Below are 17,612 nucleotides of genomic sequence, written 5' to 3'. Positions count from 1 at the left end.
TGGGAATTGAACCGTGACCTCTTGGTTCAAAGGTCAACCCTCAACCATGGAGGCACGCCAGCCCTTTAATTTGAAATAGCTTTCTTTGATGGCAACAATTCCCATTTCCCAACACACGGTCAAAGGCTGTTCTTATAGAGACTTTCCCTTCTCTCCTTCTATGTGACACAATCAGAGGAAAGGACAAGCCAATAAGCTCACTTCTCATGTGACCGGGTCACCTTCTCCGCCCTCCTGTTTGCCTGCGGGAATTCTTGCCCTTGATTATAACAGGCAGCCCCGGTGTGAGCAAGGTTGCAGAGAAGGTCAGGGAACTGCTGAACGCCTGGGGCTACAAGGAACATGCTTGGAGCAGAAAACAGGAGGAGGCTGCATCTAAGCAAATGTCTCCTTTATCCACAGCCAATTAGAGTGTCCATGAAGAATCTCCAAAGTCTTCTTAAAGGAGCTAAGCAAGTCCTGGAGGGTTCAATTAATCTTACCATGGCCCTTCTGCCCGGTGAAGAAGAAGTCGTTATTTTGCAGTGCCGAGTGGTTGTTTGCTAGCTGAAACTTCGAGTGGAATCCGTAATCGAAGCTGATGTCTGGGATCCGCGAATAAGCCAGGAATGAAGTGTATCCGAAGGCATCCATGCACTGAACCCGGGCTGAGTGATATTAATAGCTGTGGAAAAACCCAAACCCAAGTGTTAAAATAAACCTGTGCGTGCTCTTGTGGAAGGGGGGTTTGCTGATGCATGTGGCCAGACGGCCTGTTTACTATCACATTCATTACACTCGAGCGCTCTCAGCACTGAGCCACTAAGCGGCTCAACAGGGAATTTCAGAACCAGAACCAAGGAGGTGCAGTGTTTTGGGATCCTGTGTATATACTCTCGCCCCCAGACCCTTTCTACATAATGGAGAATTTGCTTAAAAGAGCAAAACCTTCTGTTTTGAGGATTAACTTTAGAAACAGAAAAGATCCCTGGCAGACAAAGTGTTTACCCAGGTGCTTTGTAAACAAGACCTGGCATCCAAACACTGACTATGACTAAGAGGGGAATTCACAGCTTGGAACAAACTGTGTGTTTCTAATCCTGCCCCTTCATAGTAGCAGAAGCCCTAGGTCAGGGGTAGGAAAGCCAGAAAAATCGAGAGAGAATGTGATCAGTTTCCATGACCATATTGTGCATGATGAGAACTTTCCGTGAAGTGAAAAATCATTGTCTAAAAGAAATGTTCGTCCCTACTGTGCTGAGATGCTTGTTAGGCCACGAAAGCATGGGTTTCAATAGGCCTGAAACTGTAAGGAGAATTCACAGAAACAGGAAGTGGTAAGAAACAGTTCAGCACTGGCTGGTGTGTTCAGTGGTTAGAGCACCGGCCTGAACAACCAAGAGCCATGAGGTCGATTCCTGGTCAATGGCATGTACCTGGGTTGCAGGTTCAATCCCCGGCCCTGATCCAGGCATGTATGAGAGGTACCAATTGATGGGTCTCTCATCAATGTTTCTCTCTCTCCCTCTCCCTCCTACCCCGCCCCCACACTCTCTCTAAAAATCAATGGAAAAAATATGATAGGGTGAGGATTAACAAAACAAACAAATAAACAAAAACACACAAAGAAAACTCAGAAGTTCAGGGGCCAGTGTGGACAAAATAGAATTGTATTGAGGGGTGCTATCAGCCAGCCAGCCTCACTTTTCATCCTAATTCTATCTAATCTTATACCCAAATTTTCTCCTTCATTGCTGTTTCCTTCATAAATAGTCCCGGCTGGCTTCCCCCTCCCCCCCACGCCCCCCTAGGCCAAGAGGACCGCAGGAAACAGGAAAGAGGATTGTGACTCCCACCCCCGTCTGTTATGAATGGTGTTCCCAGGTTAAAGGATGTTCCTAGGATCTATTTATATTGGTTCCAGAGTTGCCAGAGGAAAGGAGAGATTGTTTTGATTACTTTTTATTGCTCACTTCTTCTCAAGAGATGCCTGGCTCTCCTGGGAAGCTGTAAAACTAGAATTTTTACAAGCCTTAAGAAATAGCCTCATTCTGGTACCCAACACTTAAAATAAAAGAGCTTGTTATGTCTGGTTATAACTGTTTATATAGCAAATAATTGTGCTATCCTGGGAAAGATGATGCGAGTTATCAGAGGCTTTTATTTCTGTTTGTTTCACATAACTATTCAAATCGGGTAATTGTGTGGAATAAGTTGAACACTTCATTTTAATATTTAATATTTAATTAAAATCTGATCATTTTATTCTTTGGGAAGCGTGGCCTGAGATAATTTTTTTCCCCTGAAAATTCACAAAAATCTGATGTGGGATTTGGAGACCTATCGCCTTTCACATTTATTTTTTTTTATCTAGTGGCTTGTGTTCCAGAAATAATGAGCCTCTTCCCATCAGGCCTTCCACTCTCAGTAGTTCAGGGAAGTGAAATGTATTGCAAGTGAAATAAACTAAAAACACTGACACTGTTTTACCATCGGCAACCAAAACAGTAAAAATAGAATTCAATGAAATGTAATAATAAAATAGAGGAATGACTTAAAACATTTCTTCCTGTTCGTAATTTACAACGGAGTCGAAAGGTATCATACAGTTAGGTTATGTCAACAAATATATCACATGTATTTATTTCACTGTCAGACCCTGTGCTAGATGCTGGTGACACAAAGATAACAAAGCCCAGATAACTAGATAACTATTCCTTGATCCCTACCCTCAAGGAACTAGCGTGTGGCCAATTTATTCAACAGAACTGGGCTGAAAATTGAGGCTTGGCTGCTGAGCAGCACTTCCCCCGACAGATGAAAGGGAAAATCGTTTCAGATGGAAAGAACAGCACGTTCCAAGCCGGGGAGGCCAGAACAGCACGTCGTTTACCCAGGAAACGCATGGAGTTTGCAAACTGTAAAGGACAAAAAGGAAGAGAGCAAGCAAATGAAACGAGATCGCCAGACAAGAGTCTAATCAATAAGGGCTTTATATTTTCTCCTCCCCCTTTGGGTTGTTGGGCAGTGACCGAAGTGGCCTTTTAGACCTATCACTTGGGTGATGAAATGTGAAGCTCCGATCAGAAGAGAGAGCTGGAGGACTAAGCTCTGGTCAACATGAAAAAGAGGACTTTGATGATACGAAGAAATAGGACCATGAGTTAAGGTTCTACTGAACTGTAAATGTAAGACAATTTATGGGTAACTTGTTAAAAAAAGAAAAGGTAATGGTGTAATATTTATCTGAGTAAACAGTGTTATCCCACTTAAGTTTATGACACAATTTTATGCTCGTCAAAAGAGGTTCAATGTATATTGAAACTCGAGGATAACAATGCCCACAGGAGTGGATCTGACACTCGCTTGGCATTCCTTAGTCTAAAGCTATGCTGTTCGATGACATTTCAACCTGCCCCCCGTGGCCATGGAGCACCTGAACTGTGGCCAGGCCTGACCTAGACAGGTTTAGTACGGAGAAAAGAATGTGAACCATCTTAGTAATATTTCATATGGATTAAGTATTGGCTTAAATAGAATATATTATTAAAATAAAGTTCACTTGTTTCTTTTCAACCTTAAAAAATGTGGCTACTGCCTCGCTGGTGTGGCTCAGTGGTTCAGCATCGGCCCATGAACCAGGAGGTCACAGTTCCATTCCGGGTCAGGGCATGTGCCTGGGTTTTGGGCCTGATCCCCCATGGGAGGCGTGCAGGAAGCAGCCGATCAATGATTCTTTCCATCATTGATGTTTCCATCTCTTCTTCTCCCTTCCTCTCTCTAAAATCAATAAGATATATTTGAAAAAAAATGTGACTACTAGGAAACAAAATTACACAGGCAGTTCACATTCTACCGCTACTGAATAGCCCTGTTCAGAAAACCGTGTGTCATCCGCCAGGCAAGTTTTTCCTCTAAAGCCTTAGTTCTGACTTATGCCAAGGGGCTAAATGGCTTTCCCCACCTCCACATTCCTCTCTGATTAGCTACTCCCTGTTTCTCTGTTCGTCCTTACAGTAACTCTTATTCTAAAGAATATCTGCGGCGACTCTTTCAAGTCATTGCCACCCTTTCGCCCTTGATTTCATTTCAATATCTACCTTTCTGTTGAGACTTCTTATGTCAAAGTCACCAGTGACCACCGTCTTTCTAAATTCAATGTCAGTTCTCTGTTTTCATCTTCTTCAATGTCTCAGAAGCCATGGACAGGGTTGATTATCTCTTTCTCTCTTTTTTAAAAACAAATATGTTTCATTGATTTTTTTTTTTTTTAGAGAGAGAGGAAGGGAGAGGGATAGAGATAGAAACATCAATGAGAGAGAAACATCATCGATCGGCTGCCTCCTACATGCCCCCCACAAGGGATCAACCTTGGCATGTGCCATGACTGGAATTGAACTGGTGGCCTTGGTTCCTGGCTCAACGCTCACTTGCTGAACTACACTGGCTGGGCTATCTCTTTCTCTTGAAACGCTTTCTTCACCTGGTTTCCGCAGTACTGCACTCTCCTAGTGTTCTTCCTACTTTAAACAGCTCTTCCACTTGTCTCCATCTACCATCACTCTCTGCTTCCTCATACAAACCGTCTATAGGAGGAAGGCCCAGAGTAGTAGTCTTTAACCTTGACTTCCTTCCAGACCTCCAGAGCTCCAGATTCATATACCTAACTATCTATTAGATACTTGGATATATTTGTATGCCCAATAGGAGTCTGCAACTGAGCATATACAAGACAGAACTCTTTATTCTCATATATTTATAAGCCTTCTTCCAAACCCAATCCCTTCCCTCGTCTCTCAACCAAATTTCTTCCCCAGTCTTCCCTGTCTTTGTTCAGAACAAAAATTAGTCATCATCCTTAAATTGTTTTTCTGTCTCTGCCACCTTAAACAGTTGACTGGAAAATCCCAAGAATCTCATCTTCAAAATATATCCTAAATTCCACTAACTTCTCACCACCTCCATTAATGCCACCAATGTTCAGTGTTCTATTCTCTCCAGCTTGGACTACTGTATTTGCTTCTTCTCTGGTCTCCTTTGCCACCTTTGTACCTTACAGTCTCTTTTCCATATTCCAGGAATACAGGCTTTTAAATATTAATTGCATGTTAAAAGTTCTCCAGTGGCTTCCCTTGAATTTGGAAACAATTAAAAAAAAACACCACACAAAACAACCCTTAGTACAGCCTAAAGATCCTAGTCTCAAAGGTTATTTTATACCCATGTCTTCTTGACCATTCTGTTCCAAACATGTTAACTTCTTTGTGTTTCTCAAACAAATCAAACATACTGCCAGTTCAGGGCTTCTGCTCCTTAAGTTTCGAATGCCTGAAATTTATTCTCCCCCAAAGGTGAGACATGACCTGCTCCCTTATTTCCTTCAAGAGTCTGCCCAAGTGTCCCCTCTTCACAGGGGTCTTCCCTGACCACCTTATGAAGGGATTCATCTGCTTTTACCTTCATCACTTTCTACTTTCTTAATCTGCTTTGCTTACTGCAGCCTAATTACATTATACGTTATTTATAGTTTCTCTCTCCCTAATTAGATTGCAGGTTCTATCAGGGCAGAGAGCTTGCATTCATGAACCAGAACAAACAACAGTGCTTAGCTCAAGTGGGTATGGAATATATATCCCTCAAGTGGTTGGATGGATAAATATAAAGGGCTTAACATGGTGTTGAAAGATAGTGACAAATATAGTTGTTATTTTTCTGCTGTTATTCTTTTTCTAATATCTTAACTATTTGGTACATATATGACTAAGGGAAAAATCGAAGCTACTGAATGAAGTTGGAAAATAGAATTTCTGTACCATTTCCAATGCAACCATTGCTTGTCCGATTTTTGTTGTTGTTGCATTTCCTATTCATTTTCTTCTAAATAATAATATATTTCTGGATTTTTGTAAAGATAGTAGAATCTTAAATCTTCTTGTGTGGGCAAAAATTCAGACAATATATTACATGCTGATACTGAAAATCAAGATGGAGACCCCCAACTTGACAAATCAGTTGTTCTTCATAATTCAGTTATATAAATATAATTAAAATGTCATCAGTTTTAGCTTATAAACATTGTTTCCTCTTCAATATTTGATAATAATAGCTTTGCAACTTATAAGCTAAAAGCACTAAGTATGTTTCTTAGGGAAATTAATAGTTTTTGACAAAAACCTGTGGCTTTTACATGACAAAACATCTGTAGGATTCCTTACAATCTTGTTTACAATTTTACAATATGGACTTCAAAACAGTTCCTAAGTTCGTTGAGGACTTCTTGAAAATATATAATGTTTTCAGAATACATAGTTTTATATCAATCTATTTTTAAAAATAAACCATTGCTCTCTTTTTATACAAATACAAAAGACAAAAACCGTGGTTGATTTTCACTTGGATTCTGTTTTCTGCATGGTGGTTGTGTGTAACCGCCACAGAGTGGACACCAGGGAGCGCTGAGCTGGTGAAAATGCACGTCAGTTCTTCCTCCTCTGTTATGTATTTTAATGAAGCAAGCAGATGGTGGATGGATTTTCCCCCTGGAAACTGCTGATTTGGAAGACTCTGGTATGCCAGTTTTGCAAGCGTGGTGTTCAGCAGCACATAGTACCTCAACATACACATTTAACTTCGTCAGGAAAATGCCTTTGCCCCTAGGCAGATGGATAAATCTGCAAAAATACAAGACCACTGCTTGCCTCTCTAGATTTCTTTTGTAGATTTGAGTATAAACAACTTTCCTCTCTCTTAGTTCTTAACTTCTTAGTAAGATAGCAATAGATTTAGCTCCACATCCTGCACAAATGCAATTAGGTTATAAAAACCATGTACACAATCATTGTTGTTTCTATCTCTGTTGCTGAACAAGCTCCGTGTGGGGTATGCTTCCACACTGTTCAGCGTTATCATTTACACATAAAACAGTGGTAACCGACACGTGTGATGTTCATTTAAAGAAACAGAAATGAGTCTCTTCTGAGATGTTACTAAGAGTAATAGGTGATGGTGGCTTGTACAGAAAACATACACTTACCTATCATTTCTGAACCAGGATGATACTCAACACAATCAAGTTCTCTATTCAAATGGGTATACAATATTTATTACAGCCACAGGTAAAAACATGAAATAAGTATCACTGATTGATTCCTGCTGATACTAAATCACTCAAACGTTCTATGTAGATATATAGTTCCTACCATTCGCACTTCTTCATCTGTCAGAGAAAGTCAAGAACAAACAGAATTTTACATTAAAATATGAAAATGTAGAGCATCATTATTCTCATCCACCAAGGAAATGGGAAATGATCAGAATTCAAAGTAGCACCTTCTTTTTAGATGCATAATTCTTAGAAGTTAGTGCCATCTTCTGGCTCCTCAAAGTACTGCTTTAAATCTAAACCAGATACTGGCAGGATTTTTACAGTACCATGACATGTACATATGAATCACATTGTTACATCTGCATTACAGTTTATGGCCAAACGTTAGGAATGGTAGCCTGTACCATGTATCTATAATTCACATTACATAAAATGTGCAGTTTATACCAGATTAAATATGCTTTGTAGTTTATCGTGATAAAATCCCCAGATATTTCACACATGGAATATTCTAGAACATGTGTTTGGAACACTTTTCTCAGTCCTAACTCATGAGCTTCTTCTTGATAGTGGATTACTACTTAAGAATTTAAGAAATATCAAGGTTGGAGCGGGTCATCATTCAAGTACTGTGGATATATCTTTTAGCCTTTTAATCTATTATTTTGTAAGCCATGGATTTGTAAATGTATAAATACTCCATGTATTTATATACTCCAGAGTAATAAAAACAATAGCAATTGCAATACTTACTATGTTTCAGTTGCTAGGTGCAGTGTCTGAATTACTTTATTTCTAACAGAAACGCCAATGAGACATTCTTATTCTTATACTAGAGGCTTGGTGCACGAAATTTGTGCACTCAGTGTGGGGGGCGTGTCCCTCAGCCCAGATTGCACGAGGGCACAGGCCAGCCTGTGGGACCCCACCAGCGCACGACTGGGGCAGGGGAGGGACGTGGGAGGTTGGCCAGCCTGGGAAGGACCACAGAAGGGCTACAGGGTGTGTCTGACCCATCTTGCTCAGTCCCAATTGGTCAGACCCCAGCAGCAAGCTAACTTACCAGTCAGAGCATCTGCCCCCTGGTGGTCAGTGCACATCATAGTGACTGGTCGACCAATTGTCTGCCCCCTGGTGGTCAGTGCACATCATAGCGAGCAGTTGAACAGCCTTAGCATATAATTAGCATATTACGCTTTGATTTGGTAAGTGGCTGACCGGATGACTGGACACTTAGCATATTAGGCTTTTATTATATAGGATTCCTGTTTTTTAGATGAAGAAACTAAGGCTCAGAGAGATTAAGTCACAGAGCTAAAAACTGAAAGAGTCAGGATTTCAGTCCAGGTTTATTCGATTCCAAAGCCGGTGTTCTTTCTTTTTTTAAAATATATTTTATTGATTTTACAGATAGAAAGGGAGAGGGATAGACAGTTAGGAACATTGATGAGAGAGAAACATTGATCAGCTGCCTCCTGCATGGCCCCTACTGGGGATTGACCCTGCAGCCAAGGTACATGCTCTTGACCAGAATCAAACCCAAGACCCTTCAGTCCATGGGCCAATGCTCTATCCCCTGAGCCAAACATTTTAGGGCAAGCTGTGCTCTTTCTAATGATGGCTGGAATATTCATGACATTGGCTGATTATGAGTGAAAAATAGTATTTCTAAAATAATATGGTTCAAAAATACAACTAAAAGACAAAACGGACATCATCCAGAACCACAGGAAGGCTGCTTGAGTGGAAATTCTAAAACTAGAAGGAAAGAGAAAAGCACACTGAGACTTAGAGGAGGTGTGGAAGTAAAGTGCAGAGGTATAGAGTTCACGTGGAAAGGGCTGGCAACTGAGGACGCGGTTGTCTTTTTCAATTGGGAGGGAGTCTCAAGCTCCCGACTGCTCTGAACTCCAGTTCCAGGCGAGTCTGTGGGGACCCAGATTCATACGGGGAGAAACTGGACTGTCTGGCATTGGTCGGAATTCGAGGGCAGCTTTCTCTCAGAGGTGCTTGCAGTGATTACCGGGACACTGAGACGCGAGGCCTCTTAGGGTAGGACTAAGGATCTGCCATAGCTGTTTGCTTCGCTCTGTTGATTCTCTGAGACCCCGCCCCACCCAAGCTGTGCACAGAGGCTTTTGCATATGAAAGGCCTGGCCCTTTGCAATCTGAAAATTACCTAACAAACGGCAGCTGGGTCAGAGAGACCCAGAACTTCCAAAAGAAGGCCCAAGACCCCACAGCAGCTTGCATTGCTTCACAGCTGGGCCTCCTCTGGGCACCTCCAAATCCCAAACAAAGAAGAGGAATCTGCAGATCTCTCCATAGCTCTGGCTGGGTAGCCTCAGGTAGAGGCTAAATTAGCACCTCCTTAGAGATCCCAGAGCCAGTGTACCCAGTGGTCAGGGTGGGACCATCCAGATCACAACTCCTCAGATCCATAAGGGACACACTCAGGGGGCAGACTCAGTGAGCACCAAAGCCCCACTGAAGCAAGTCTTGCCCCATAAGGGTGTCTCCAGCACAGAAGTTCTCCCACTGTAGACACAACTGATTCTCACAGCCAATTGGCCTGGAGGTCAATTCCTCCCAGCTATACCTACAACAATCAAGGCTTAACTACAACAAGACTGTGCACAAAGCCCACAAAGGGGTGCACCAGAGTGTTCACCTCAGGTAATTGGGGAGGCTGAGCCACTGGGCCCTATAGGACACCTAGCACAGAAAGCCACTCTATCAACACAGGGAAGCAGCCAAAATGTGGAGACAAAGAAACAGGTCACAAATGACAGAAATGGAGGAAAGCAAACGACTGGATATAGAGTTCAAAACCACATTTATAAGGTTTTTCAAGAATTTTCTAGAAACTGCTGATAAATTTAGTGAGACCCTCAAGAAATCTAGTGAGACCCTCGAGGATATGAAAAAGGACCAACTAGAAATTAAGCATACACTGACTGAAATAAAAAATATTATACAGAGTTCCAACAGCAGACTAGAGGATCACAAGAATCAAGTCAAAGATTTGAAATACGAAGAAGCAAAAATCACCCAACTGGAAAAACAAAAAGAAAAAGGAATCCAAAAATATGAAGATAGTGTAAGGAGCCTCTGGGACAACTTCAAGCGTACCAACATCCAAATTATGGGGGTGCCAGAAGAAGAGAGAGAGCAAGATATTAAAAACCTATTTGAAGAAATAATGACAGAAAACTTCCCCTACCTGGTGAAAGAAATAGATTTACAAGTCCAAGAAGTGTAGAGAACCCCAAACAAAAGGAATCCAAAGAGGACCACACCAAGACACATCATAATTAAAATGCAAGGGCAAAAGACAAAGAGAGAATCTTAAAAGCAGCAAGAGAAAGAAACTCAGTTACCTACAAGGGAGTACCCATACGACTGTCAGCTGATTTCTCAACAGAAACTATGCAGGCCAGAAGGGAGTGGCAAGAAATATTCAAAGTGATGAATAGCAAGAACCTACAACCAAGATTACTTTACCCAGCAAAGCTATCATTCAGAATTGAAGGTCAGATAAAGAGCTTCACAGATAAGAAAAAGCTCAAGGAGTTCATCACCACCAAACCAGGATTATATGAAATGCTGAAAGGTATCCTTTAAGAAGAGGAAGAAGCAGCAGAAGGTAAAGATACAAAGTATGAACAACAAATACACATCTATCAACAAGTGAATCTAAAAATCAAGTGAATAAATAATCTGATGAACAGAATAAACTGGTGAATATAATAGAATCAGGGGCATAGAAAGGGAGTGGACTGACTATTCTCTGGGGGGAAAGGGGTGTGGGGGGTGCAGGAAGAGACTGGACCAAGATCGTACACCTATTGATGAGGACAGTGGGGGGGGGGGAAAGGGGGGGTAAGGGCAGAGGATGGGGTGGCAACTGGGTGGAGGGGAGCTATGGGTGGAAAAAAGAGGAACAATTGTAATAATATGAACAATAAAGATTTAATTTTAAAAAAATAAAAATAAAATAATATGGTTAAAAAGATTAGTATGTCTTTAAGAGTTTCTAAGTGTTTGAATATTTGGGAACACACACACACACGTGTACATATATACTCTGGATAAGTAACTGTAATTTTCATTTTTGGTTTTGGTATGGCATAGAAACAGTTTAGAAAATGCAAAAAAATGAAAAAAGACCCAAAATAATAAAGCTGCTTTATCAAAGAACCACATGTACTTGTGAGAGGGAGAAAAGAAAGAATTTGGGAGCTTTAAAATCATACTGGAGTATTATTTTTGAATGGAACAGATCTTGTTATACATAATAGTCCCAAGACTTCATGTACTAATAGTGAGCAGATGCCTGCTTCAAATGATGATGAAAACAAAACCATAAAAAATGACTAGAAGATTAAGAGTCAGAGATACAGTATGAAAATAACAATCAGGAAAGATAATGAAATGAAATATTTTATTTGCTACAGCATGAAGTATCTGGAATAAAACTTCATTTATTATATTGGTTTTTTCAGTTTCAGGCAACAGAAACCAACTCTGGCTATCTCACGTGGGAAAGGAATTTGTGGGCAGGTAGATAGACTACCTCGTAGATTCAGTGGGAAGACGGGAGAACCAGTGCGGGACAGAGGCAGAAATAAAATAATCTAGGCAGCTCGAACATAGGCAAGTTCACATTGTGTGAACAGTGTTGTTAGAATGTAGGCACTGGATCTCTAAAACTGGGGACAGCCATGTGGCCATCTCAGTGACACAAAGTTTCTAAATATCACTCTGCCTTTGGATAATTTCCTTAGCTTTTAAGTCTTGGAGAAAGCATCTCACTGGCCTATCCTAGGTCATGAATGGGCACAAAAATAGAAAGGTGCTGTGTAGCCAAAAACAAGAACAAAATCAAAACATAATACCCAATGAATGCCTCTCACAGATCTTTGGTTGCCCAGTATCAGTATGCATCATTTTTCTTGTACTTGTATATTTAAATCAAAACTTCCTTCTATGACAAAGGAGCCAAGGATATACAATAGGGAAAGGACAGTTTCTTCAATAGATGGTGGGAAAACTGGACAGCCATATGCAAAAGAATAAAACTGGACCACTATGTTATGCCACACATAAAAATCAACTCAAAATGGATTAAATGTAAGACTGAACATAAGACTGAACCCATAAAACTCCTAGAAGAAAATGTGGGTCGTGAGCTCCTTGACATTGGTGTTAGGGATGATTTTTTGGAATTGATTCCAAACGCAAAGGCAACAAAAGCAAAAATAAACAAGTGGGACTCTATCAAACTAAAAGCTCTGCACAGCAAGGACATCATCAACAAAATGAACAAGCAGTCGACCAAATGGAAAAAAACATTTGCAAATCATATATTTGATAAGGGGTTACTATTCAAAATACACAAAGAACTCATGGATTTCAACAGAAAAAAAAAAAGAAGAAGCAAATAATTTATTTAAAAACTAGAGGCCTGACTCACGAAATTCGTGCATGGCAGGGTTGGGGAGGTGGAGGTGAGGGAGAGCCCTCAGCCCGGCCTGCGCCCTTTTGCAATCCAGGACCGCTGGCTCCTAACCACTGGCCTGCCTGCCTGCCTGATTGCTCCTAACCACTCTGCCTGCCTCATCGCCCCTAACCACTTGCCTGCCTGATCACCCCTAACCCCTCTGCCTGCCTGCCTGATTGCCCCTAACCACTCTACCTGCCTCATCGCCCCTAACCACTTGCCTGCCTGATCACCCCTAAGCACTCTACCTGCCTGCCTGAATGCCCCTAGCTGCCTCTGCCTCTGCCTCCGCCACTACAGCTTCGAATGGAAGTGAAGGCGGCGAGGGCTACGCCCTCCATCTTACCTTGGCCATGTGCTTGGCAAAGGCTTCTTCCCGGAAGCCCAAGTCTCTACTACTCTGCTAGCCACACCCAGGACTTCTTTAAACTAACCAATGACAATCAAGGAACGTGTGCGCCATGGATGTGACTGCATCCTGTGTGACAAGACCCAACTTGCGCCTGGCCAATTGGCAGGGCCCACAGTCATCTCTCCTCCCCTCACTCCACCCCCCCCTATTAAAACCCCTTTTTTCTCACGGGGCGGGCACTCTCATCTTGCCGTTTTGTCGGTGGAGGCTGGGAGCCAGACCCGGGTCTATAATAATAAAAGACTCTTTGCTTTTGCATCGGACACGGCTGGCTCCCTGGTGTGGTCTATTGGGGATCTTGAAATCTGGGCATAACAGGAAGGACGTCTGGATTGATGTCCGGAAGTTCGTTCGGCTGTCTGGTCTAATTAGCATATTACGCTTTTATTATTATAGATGGTCAGGGGATCTGAATAGACGTTTCTCCAAAGAGAACATATAGGTAGCTAAAAGGTACATGGAAAGATGCTCAGCATCACTAATCATCAGGGAAATTAAAACCAAAACCACAATGAGATATTACCTGACACCTGTTAGAATAGAATTATCACAAGAACAAGAAATAAAAGGTGTTGGTGAGATTGTTGAGAAAAAGGAGCCCTTGTGCACTGTTGGTGGGAATGTAAATTGGTGCAGACACTATGGAAAACATTATGGAGGGTCTTAAAAAAATTAAAATAGACCTACCATATGATCCAGAAATTCCACTTGGGTATTTATCCAAAAATATTAACTCAAAAAGTTCACTCTCATGTTCATTATATCATTATTTACAAAAACCAAGATATGGAAACAACTTAAGTATCCATGGGTGAATGGATAAAGGAAGTGTGATATATACACATACAAATACACACACACACAAATATATTCAGCAATTAAAAAGGAGATATTGCCATTTGCGACAACATGAATGGGCTTTGAATGCATTATGTTAAGTGATATAAGTCTGACAGAGAAAGACAAATACCATGTGATCTCACTTATATGTGGAAGTAAAACAAAAGTAAACAGAAACAGACTCATAGATACAGAGAACAGATTTGTGAAGTTACCAGAGGAGGTGGGGTGAGGGCTCGGTAAAATGGGTAAAGAGGGTCAAAAGATACAAATTAGTCATGGGGATGTAATGTAGAGCATGGTGACTATAGTTAGTAATATTATATTGCATATTTGAAAGTTGCTAAAAGGGTAGAACTTAAAAGTTCTCATCACAAGGAAAAATGCTGTAATTATGTATGCTGTTAACTAAATTATTGTGGTAATCATTTCATGTAAAAATATGGAATCACTATGTTGTATGCCTGAAACTAATATAATGTTACATGTCAATTATACCTCAATAACAAAAACAAAACAAAATATAAACTTCCTTCTAATAACAATACTCTATAATATAAAAAAGTTACACTCTTGTCTAAAATGGAGTTTTCTTAAAGTCTTTTTTTTTAAATTGCACTTTGTTCCAAGTCCAAGAGCTCTGCGTAGTGGCCATTCATCCTCCCTCTGTTGTGATTCTGTCCTGTTACGGACTAATTCGTAACATTCACTAAACTCAAGTGCGTTATGTAGCGACCAGGCAGCATATGACAACTGCAGTGAGAGGGAAGTATGTGTAATTTTCCTTGTGGTTTGCTGCCCAAGATAGTCCACAAGAGGTGGCTCAGAGGAAGGAACTTGATATAGGGAACTAATTATAAAGGGGGAACAGGAAAGACAAACGGGGGATAGTGAGGCCACCCAGAGACTAGCAACAGCTGAACAGCTGAAAGCATCCATCAACTGCTGAGGTTGTAAAAGCCCAAGAGCCAGATCACCTGGAGGGAGCTGGGCCCATGAGGAGGGCCATTCATCAGGTCAGGGGACCATGATAGGGGGTTGGGGGGACGGGACCTGGAGCCAGTGGTAGACAGAGTTACTGATAGACAGGCCGGGAGGAACACTGACTTCTCTCTTCCTCCTTCCCCCCCAGGCTCCTGGCAGGGGAAAATGTAGTTTCCATATTTGAGACTTGGATCTCAGAACAAAAGGGCAAATGATTAGCACACATTACAAAGAAGGCAACCCTGGGGCTACAGCCCTGATTTCCAGATCTGGCCAAAAAGCCACTTCTGATATAACTTTCCTCCTGTAATGCTCTCCTCTTTCATGTAGGGCAGCGGTTCTCAACCTGTAGGTCGCGACACCTTTGGGGGTCGAACGACCCTTTCACAGGGGTTGCCTAAGACCATCGGAAAACACATATATAATTACATATTGTTTTTGTGATTAATCACTATGCTTTAATTATGTTCAATTTGTAACAATGAAATTGGGGGTCACCACAACATGAGGAACTATATTAAAGGGTCGCGGTATTAGGAAGGTTGAGAATCACTAATGTAGGGGAAGCAAATTTAAATTGTTCCTTCCATAACCTTATTTTCAAGTGGCCCTGCTGCTGCTGAGATTCTGTTGTGGTGATGTGAGCCTTCATTCCTGAGGGCCCTGGCCATGGTGGGCCTGAGTTCTAGGCCTTCATGAGGTGTTAACACTAGATGTATGAGGCAATACCCCAGTCTGTGTGTGGTTGCGAGTGCCTGTGGAAGCGTGGGTACACCTGCATCCCGAGCCCATTTAGTGGAGCCCTTGGAAACCGCTTCAGAGCAATGTTCCTAATTAATTAAGTTAAAATTCATAGAGTTATAAAATAAACCAACTTTTTGGAAATATAGCTAATAAAATATAACAAGTTTATAATAAAGTGAAATTATGCTTCTTTTGTAATGCATTTAAATAGAGAGCTCTAGCAGCAGGTATAATAAGTAGGGCAATTTCAAATTGTGAGGAACACAAAAATATTTTCAGGTGGTGTATAAGAATTGTAATGTGCATAAGTGGATCTGATTTCTCTTGGTGACAGAGTCATGGGTCCTGCCAATACTACTGTGGTTTGCTGCTGGCGTTCATAATTAAGAATTTGTTAAATTTCTGTTGGAGGTGGAGAAAAGATGTAATTATTTTTTTTCTCAGCCACATTCACACTTCCTTTGACCTCGAGAATTACCTGAGTGCTGCCAGAACCATCCTCACCTTCCCACCTTCAGTGTTTGCTCTAACCTCCCCTTCTCAATGAGGCCTGCCTGGTCCATCACATTTAATTGCACCTTTCCTCTGTGTGATACAATTTCAAAAATGCTGTTTGACCCAGTTTTGAAGTCCTGATTACAGGATGGTCAGTTTCTTTCTTAAGCAGCTAAGTCAATACCCCCAGACACGCCCCCTGCAGGGCTCCAGACGCCTACACACGCCCTCCTTGCATGGGCCCAGGTACCAGACCACAGGGGCAGCTGCTATGCCCTGGAGCACATGAAACTATTCAAATTAGCCAACCCACAGGGAGCCCTGGAAACCTAACTACCGCACCCCACTTGCCACAGATGAGCAGCTAGCGCTTTACAGCTCCCTGTCCCTGGTGCAACCTCAAATGTGTCCCTGGTAGCAACCTTCTTTCACTTGGCGCTGTAAGTAACCAAAAGCTCTTCCTTTCATCTACCTGAGTGTGTTGTCCCACCATAAAAGAAATAAAACTTTAAATCTTATAAGCCTCGCTAATTCCTCCAGCCCACAGCTCTGCTCTCTCTTTTTCTTCTCTGCATGTTTTTTTTGTTTTTCCATAGTGCTCATTACCTTCTAACAATTCACTAGACTGTCTCACTCCACACTGGAGTGGAAGGCTCGTGCAGGCAGGATGTCATCATTTTTGTTTTCTGCTGTGTCCCAAGCACTTGGAACAGTGGCTAGCACCTAGCAGCTCTCTGGTACGTATTGTCACTCTGGCCAGCATAAGTACAATAGATAATAGGCAAGTACTAAATAAAGAAAACTTTAAAATCATTGAGTGATTTAAGTATCTAGTAAGGAGGAATACCGGTGATGTTCTGGAATAGGAAGTTTTAATGTGCTATATTTGTCAATTCCCACTAAATTATTTTATCAATCCAATCCGATTTTAATAAAATATATGCAGGTATGGATCGAGAGTTCAGAATAAGATACAATATACCTGGAAGATTTTTATGATTAATGTCTTTTTTAATTAGTGAGAAAAAGGAGGATTAGTCAGTAAATATTACAGCTAAATTAATCATTAGAATAAAAGAGGATTCATTAACTTTACCCTTATCCCCAAATAAACTCCAGCTGGATAAAAAAATTAAGTTAAATTGTTTCCAAATCTTGGCTATTGTAAATTGTGCTGCTATGAACATAGGGTGCATATGTCCTTTCTGATTGGTGTTTCTGATTTCTTGGGATATATTCCTAGAAGTGGGATCACTGGGTCAAATGGGAGTTCTATTCTTAATGTTTTGAGGAAACTCCATATTGTTCTCCACAGTGGCTGCACCAGTCTGCATTCCCACCATCAGCAGTGTACTGAGGGTTCCTTTTTCTCTGCATCCTCGCCAGCACTTGTCATTTGTTGATTTGTTGATGATAGCCATTCTGACAGGTGTGAAATGGTACCTCATTGTCGTTTTGATTTGCATCTCTCAGATGATTAGTGACTTTGAACATGTTTTCATATGTCTCTTGGCTTTCTGAATGTCCTCTTTCAAAAAGTGTCTATTTAA

At 41.3% G+C, this 17,612-nt stretch overlaps 1 protein-coding gene across 1 annotated transcript in view; it reads right to left on the bottom strand.

Moving 5' to 3' along the window:
- The window catches only part of EYS (eyes shut homolog), a 1,264,258-nt gene that overhangs the window by 73,760 nt on the left and 1,172,886 nt on the right, over positions 1 to 17,612 (bottom strand). Inside the window, 2 exon segments of the mRNA XM_036318417.1 lie at positions 483 to 632; positions 635 to 664. Coding sequence (XP_036174310.1) covers positions 483 to 632; positions 635 to 664 — 180 coding nt within the window.

Source organism: Myotis myotis, unplaced genomic scaffold (genome assembly GCF_014108235.1).
Source record: "Myotis myotis isolate mMyoMyo1 unplaced genomic scaffold, mMyoMyo1.p scaffold_m19_p_7, whole genome shotgun sequence".
NCBI lineage: Eukaryota > Metazoa > Chordata > Mammalia > Chiroptera > Vespertilionidae > Myotis > Myotis myotis.
The sequence above is the reverse complement of the archived record's forward strand: the minus strand, read 5'-3'. Positions and strand labels throughout refer to the sequence as shown.